Source organism: Micropterus dolomieu, linkage group LG14, assembly GCF_021292245.1.
Source record: "Micropterus dolomieu isolate WLL.071019.BEF.003 ecotype Adirondacks linkage group LG14, ASM2129224v1, whole genome shotgun sequence".
Classification (NCBI taxonomy): Eukaryota; Metazoa; Chordata; class Actinopteri; order Centrarchiformes; family Centrarchidae; genus Micropterus; species Micropterus dolomieu.
Window position 1 is genome coordinate 16,737,657 of NC_060163.1, and position 7,047 is coordinate 16,744,703.

The 7,047-nt window shown below is 36.7% G+C and overlaps 1 protein-coding gene across 1 annotated transcript; it reads right to left on the reverse strand.

Moving 5' to 3' along the window:
- Positions 1-519: 519 nt before the first annotated feature.
- Positions 520-4,339, reverse strand: ppifb (peptidylprolyl isomerase Fb). The gene is made up of 6 exons (XM_046069218.1): positions 4,066-4,339; positions 3,812-3,842; positions 3,403-3,491; positions 3,221-3,317; positions 1,879-1,954; positions 520-1,017 (listed from the first exon to the last, which is right to left on the reverse strand). Exons 1-6 carry the CDS (start codon positions 4,216-4,218, stop codon positions 882-884), a joined length of 582 nt encoding a protein of 193 aa, XP_045925174.1. The 5' UTR covers positions 4,219-4,339; the 3' UTR covers positions 520-881.
- Between the last annotated feature and the right edge of the window lie 2,708 nt (positions 4,340-7,047).

The following is a 7,047-nucleotide window of genomic DNA, read 5'->3' on the forward strand; positions in this document are numbered from 1 at the left end:
ATACTAACAAATCTAACACGGGGTTGCTCTTAGGGAGAATTTCACCTGAAGCTGCAGCCCCCCTTAGCTGCTCACTGTTTTGGTTTACTCTCACCTCTCTCATGTCATTTTCAGCTGCAACAGGCAGCTGCTTTCAGTGAAAAAGATCCACTGTTCACTACCTAGTCAGCACCAAACACCAGACGGACACACTTCACAATATAGCTGGTGAACATAGTGGAGCATTTAGCAGGTTAAGAGCTGCAGGAGATGTTAAGAGACTAAAACCAGAACTAAAAGGAGTACTTTCATTTCATGGGGCATAGGATAATGATAATGGTGCTTCATAGCTGCTAGATGTGTAATTAAGCAAATTTGCCATCTCAACTTTAAAGCTGATATGTCAAAGTTCGCAACTTGTTTCCGCTGCCCAAAGCAAAAACTGGTCCAAAACAAAATTCACATATTACAGGTTTAAAGTACTTTTGTAATACTTTTCCTTTAATATCTAAATGTGTGCATAAAAACAGACAGCAAAAACAAACTTTATTTTAGTTTATTTTTTACAAATAAATGCATCTTTTCCAAACTAATTTCAATGCATCTTAATGAATGAATAGCTCAGCTTCAAATACATAAGAAATCGTTACCCATCCACCCTATGATACAAGTTCACATTTTATGGCATGGCACAGTTGAGTGCATTAGTTGCTACCAGACTAAAGACTAACAAAGATTTCAAGTACCAATAGAAAAGAGTTTGACTCTGCAATAATGAATTGTCAGAACAACACATAGCAATCTGCGCCATGAATGAAGAATGAGCCTCTTTCAGTCAGATTCTCACTTTGAAATTACAGCAGGAGATGAGACTACGACCGTGACCACTGCTCACATGGAGTCTACTTGAGCTCTCCACAGTCTGTGATAGTGATCCTCTTGGAGGTTCGCCCAGACCGTGAACCGAAAGACTCCACTTTCTTGACCACGTCCAGTCCCTCCTTCACGCTGCCAAAGACAACATGCCTGCCATCCAGCCTACATGAACAAAGAAGGGGTTTATTATCGCTGTCCCTGAAAGTGAGACAATCCATGATGCACCCAACTGGGTTTGATGTGAGGCTTTATGTTGGGTGATGCCACTAGTTCTGCCACGATTGTGCTATCTTAGGCAATCATTCACATTTTTTTTTGCTATCATGCCAAAACATTAAAAGAATTCATTGCTTCCACCAAGAATTTTATTCCCAGCAGGGTAGAAAAAAACCTCTGAAACAGCATTTTAACAATAACTGAACACTACTAAAAAAAAAAAAAAGTATTAAAAAGGCTACAATAACAAACGCCTTCCAAATGTAGCAGAGGTTTAAGTTTGGACGGTTTACAAAAGCTATTCAACTGGATGGAATCTCTGGGACAGATTACTATTTTAAAGTGTGTTTATTTGTGTGTAAAATACATTTTTTTTGTAACTACTTGCTGATACCTGGACTATAAAGATTCAGCTGCCGAATTCTGAGTGCTTTTATGTTTGGATCCTGTGTAAATTGCTGCATCCTGCACTAGGATTGCAATATGCTAAAAGGCAATGATACTCAACCTAAAATATCTAAAATGGTCCCAGAGTAGCTCCTTTCCTTTTCTATGTTGTGTGGGAGTAATTATCTCATTACAATTCAGAAAGCTTTAGGTTAAGTATTAATGTGTCTGTTCTTGTTCAGTCTTGCTCACTGCACATTTGTCTCTTCACTTTTCCACACAGCATACAATCTGAGCTCTGTGCACATGTCTTCACAAGCCAGCCAGTAATACACTTTAAATAAGGCCAATAATGGTGAAATGTAACAGAATGACTACAGTGACATCCACCCTTATAATGTTGTGCTTGTCAACACATACCATTCTGTTTTAGTGGTGCAAATGAAGAACTGGGAGCCGTTGGTGTTGGGTCCAGCATTGGCCATGGACAAGATACCTACAATGCAGGAAAAAAAGTTTCTATTATTTTTAATATTTAACTTAAAGTAACAAAATATGCCTGCAGAGCTACAAAGGAACTTTTGACGTGGCACTGGCGTAAATATCACAATTAATGATGGCTGAATTCCATTTAGCTGCTTCAGTTTTACGTTACTGGTATTGTGTATGCTAGTTCACTGACACCTTACTGAGACACTTATATATTACTAAGTCATTGCTATTAGTAACACATGTGCTTTTCCCATTAAAACAAGTCAAATGTCTGCTGTGAAAAAGGCCAATTGAAAGAAACATATTGTATCCATCATCTAAAACTTCACTGAGTTCCTTTACAACAGCTAGTTCAAACATTGCATGATGCTGCCACCCAGTGGTGGAAATGAATAAGGCGATCTATTGTACAATAAAGAACAGTATGCATTGTGTTTATTTCCATTAAATTAAAATTTGCGTTACCATCTTGCAAAGTTATAACAGAGCACCCACAGCATCCATGACTTTTATTATTCTCAGTATTTAAAGCTGGGATAGGCAATTTGTTTCAGAAGCATTTTTCGTTATATTTGTTGAAATTCTCTCTACATCCTGAGACCAACCAATAATGCCCAGACACCAAAATGAAAAAGGTCCAGTATCTGTGGCTGTTGCAGGACTGTAATAAGCAAATAGACAGGCAGGCCTACCTGTGTGCTCTTTGCCCTAGATGTATTTTGGGAGAGTGGCTTGAAATGAGGGTGTGAGCTTAGCCTAATTTCTTTGCTGTAGAGATGACTTGCTAAAAAACACCAGCTTATCTGTCTTCCACGCCTACTGCAGTTTCTCAACTGCTTTATAATGCGTTTGCATTGTCCTGTGTAAGATAAGATATTACTTTATTAAACCCCCGTAGAGGAAATTTAGGTCAACATAGCAGCACAAGGAATATAAAAGAACAGATGCATTATTGTATTTGTGAAACACTGCCCTGTGTATCCCACTGTGCTGTTAAATCTCATTTTACTCTTAGTAGTGATGTATTGTATGTAACTCCGCTGATGGATGGCTGGAATACAAACTGACTCACTCTAATCATGATATGCTTGTAATATTTCTTGAAATTCCCTGATATCCAAAGAAAAAGAATCAAATTAGCTGACCCGTCTGGAATACACCTCTGAAAACTGCCATTCCTCAAAATGAAGCCGTGGAAGCCATTTAATTAACAAACCAGACAGCTTTCTCCTTCATTCGCAGGAGTGTACAAACAGAATGGGATGATTACCAGGTCCAGTGTGCTTCAGCTTGAAGTTCTCATCAGCAAACTTCAATCCATAGATAGACTTCCCTCCAGTCCCATTGTGGTTAGTGAAATCCCCACCCTGAAAACACTTAACACTGTAATTACAATGCAACAGCATGCCTGACAACAAAAGGACACAAAAAAGGAAAAAGAGGAAACCTTACCTGGCACATGAACTGAGGGATCACCCTGTGGAAAACTGATCCCTTGTAACCAAAGCCATGTTCCCCTGTGCACAGCGCTCTGAAGTTCTCTACGAGAAAGATTTAGTGTCAGATTCCACTACAGGTCAGGGGATGTCCTTAAATATGATGCTGGAGCACCAGGGCATTGTTTGTTATTTGGATATAGTTGGTTTTCACTGAACTGGAAGGGTGTGGAGAAAATTATGACGTGAAATGTAAAATTTGTACAACAAACGTAGTGCAGTTGAAGTATGGAGTTATATAAAATGGAAATAACGTTACTCCAGCACACGAAGTAAAGTTATCTCGGGTTTGTACAGTACTTGAGTTAATGTTAAATTCCTCTGCTGGATATGAAATGACATTATATGAAACAATCATAAGTTACCTGCCGTTTTTGGTACAATGTCGGCGTTGAGCTGCAACAGAAGAATGAAAAGCCTCAGGGTGACTTTGTGAACAAGATGTTTTCCGGAAAACCGAGACTCAACGACTGTCAGTTAACGTTAAAACTTACGGAAAGGACCCGGGACGAAGTGTGTTAACGTCGCATCTGTTGTTTTATTACTCATTCAAAAGAAAACAGTGACAAACAGAAAGTACAAGCCATATACCGGTAGATTATGTTTTATATCTCCTCACCTCAAAGGTTACCCTGCCGAGAGGCTGGTTTTCTGCAGCAATGTCAAAGTAAACCGTGGGGTTGTTGTTAGCAGCTGCGGGGCCGCTGCTGCACAAACGCGCGGCGGTAAACGCCAGAGAACACACTTTTATCCTGTTTGAAAAAAGCAACATTTTCCAAAGTAATGCGGCTCAGTTTATTCCCTCGAATCAGCTGTCGGCAAATGTCAGGCGTACATGTGAGAGACAAGGAAGTTTTTCTTGCCTAACCGGAAGTACAGTCCGAGCGGTAAGGATTAAAATCTCGCGAGCCTAAACGTGATTTCAAGCAATAATCTATTATTACCTTTTATATGTCTATGAGGGTTACACATAATTTGTCACTAGTACATACTTCTGTATAAAGATTGAACCTATTTCAAAAATATATGTCATCAAAATATAAGTATCACATACCTAAAGACGTATATTTCTTTCCCTATTAATATACACACACGCATATAGTTTTATCTATTCATTTTATTTAAATTTACTTACTGTTTTATTTATTTACTTTTTTAAATATTTATTTTTACGGAATTTTTATTTTATATATTTTTTTATTATTATTATTTTATTTTGTCTTAACACACGCAAACACAACTTTTGCTGTTTTATTTTCTTATCTAATGAAATGTATGAAATTAATTGTACTTATGTACATTTGCCATTTGGGTGATTTCTGTTATCATTATTATTTAAAAAGGAGCCAAACAACTATGTTAAAAGAAATGTCTTCATATGATCACTATTGTTAAATCAAAGATTTAGCATGATGAGTCATATTTTCAAAATCAATGCCAAAATTTCTGCCAGGGTATGCAAACTTAGGAGCACAATCAGAATCAGAATCAGAAGGAGCTTTATTGCCAAGTAGTGTTTTACACATACGAGGAATTTGCTGTAGTGATAAGGTGCTACACGTAGACAAACATACAGTCGACATAAATAAATATAGAAATATATATATATATATATATATATATATATAAATAATAAAACTGTAGGTGCTTGCCTAACATTCTAATCTAGTCTTTAAACTAATGGTTGGATGGATTTGTACACTGTGGGCTTGGGTGAACATTCTGACATAAATATAAAAATAAGTGTAAGTGTCTCAGTTCAACTAAAATATTGTGATACTATGAAAAGTTATTTAAGTAAGAAATTATTATTTTTTGCGTTGGTGATGCTGGTGTCACTACCCATGCTAGCGTGGCTCCACTGAGTCCTATTATATTCTGAATATAGTGATTATACTAATTTCTGCTCCATCCATTTCTGCAGAAGAGGAATTTTTCTCACCGCTTTGCTTTTTCATTTCTACTTTTATTTTCTCATTTCCTTCTTGATAGATTGCATAATAATTGCTCAGTGTCGTTCCTATGAGCAGATGTACGAATCTTGTCTCCATTATTTTGTTGTGTTAATATGGGCTCACATCATTTCCACATATTAATCAAAATGTGAGTCAAATCTGATACCCATAATTTACACCGTCTGCTTGGATAAACAGCTTGGATTAGCAGGCCTAATTGTCAGACTACGATGCAAACACACAAAAGACAAGACCACAGTGACATACAGGTATCATCTGAATACATATTTATTAGATAAATATTAGGTTGTCACATCGTCTAACTACATACAGTTCTGCAAGACTAAAAATCACAATTAGTTCCTTTATTTTCTGACCAGTTTAGAATATGAAATGATTGTACATACAATGTACACAATAGAGACAATGGCCACATTGCATGAATCACCTTAGATTGTATCATTTTTCCAACTGCTCATGATATCAAAAATTGTACAAACTACGGATTCGGTTACAATCTTCTGGACCCGTCCCGCCCATCAACTTTCTCCCACCCCTCCAAACGATTTTCTTTGTAACCTTGTTTTTTTTCCTCTTCTTCCTTTTTTAGCTTTAGCACCTCCAAGTGTGCAGGTGACAGACTAGAACACTTAAGCTAAATATTACATGTAAAACGTAGCTGTCCCAGTTCCCCGAACAAAAAGAGGTGAAATTATATTACAGAAGGGGAACAAAATGCTGAGAGATACCCACAGACACTAACTAACAAGTTTCATTTTCCATATTCAGCCACTTCCAGTAGAGGGGTTGCAAGCTTTTTATTATTCTGAAGAAACAATGCACATTCCCAGGGAAAAATGAATACATTTCTGTTCACGTCTCTATATTCATTTACATATATACAGGCATCCTTGGGACGTTTGATCTAGCCTTGCCCTCAACATCCTTTCCAGGCCAGAATGATGAACGTGCCCTTCCTCTCTGTATGTTTTTTGAATTTTTTAAATTTTAAATAAACAACCTCCCCCAGAGAAATGGCCATTTATTGTGATTGTGCAACTACAGATTTGAGGTGCTACCTTATACACCACAGTTGCTCACTTGAAAGTGAGAACAAAATATGAAATAATAACGACTTCCATGGGATTGATCAAAAGTTTCAATTCAGATAGTATAAATAAAAATGTGGCAGTGTGTCTTTAAAAAAAAGGAATTATTTGATTAGATGTCTCTTTGTGACATAAATATGAAACAACATGTCAGTGTGCCGAAATGGAACAAATAATATTTCTTGAAAATAATGTTTACATAAAACCAGGGCGGTTAAATCAGCACAATGCTACGGTTGAAAGAAATTGGATTTCTAGCCTTACAGATTAATAAGAAAACCAGTACAAAATAATTTACCAAAACAAAACGGGATAAAAATGTATATGGTCTCGTGCTTTTAAAAAAGCCACATTTTCTATAACAAAAATATAAACAATATTATGGATTTCTTTAAAATATGGTTGTGATATATCTTTAAAATACCACTGTGTATTGACAATTAGCAACAATTATGGTATTCACATAGCCCACTAATTACACTCAAAGCCAACGGATACCACATCTTTTAAAACCGTTACTGTTCAGTATCACTGATA

Bases quoted from the DNA above. Each gene is read 5' to 3' on its own strand.
- ppifb (XM_046069218.1), bottom strand. From the start codon at position 4,218: ATGTTGCTTTTTTCAAACAGGATAAAAGTGTGTTCTCTGGCGTTTACC. The intron at 3,318-3,402 runs GTAAGGTTTCCT...AAGTGTTTTCAG, and splicing joins TCCCTCAGTTCATGTGCCAG to GGTGGGGATTTCACTAACCA. The intron at 1,018-1,878 runs GTATGTGTTGAC...TTGTTCATGTAG, and splicing joins TGCACCACTAAAACAGAATG to GCTGGATGGCAGGCATGTTG.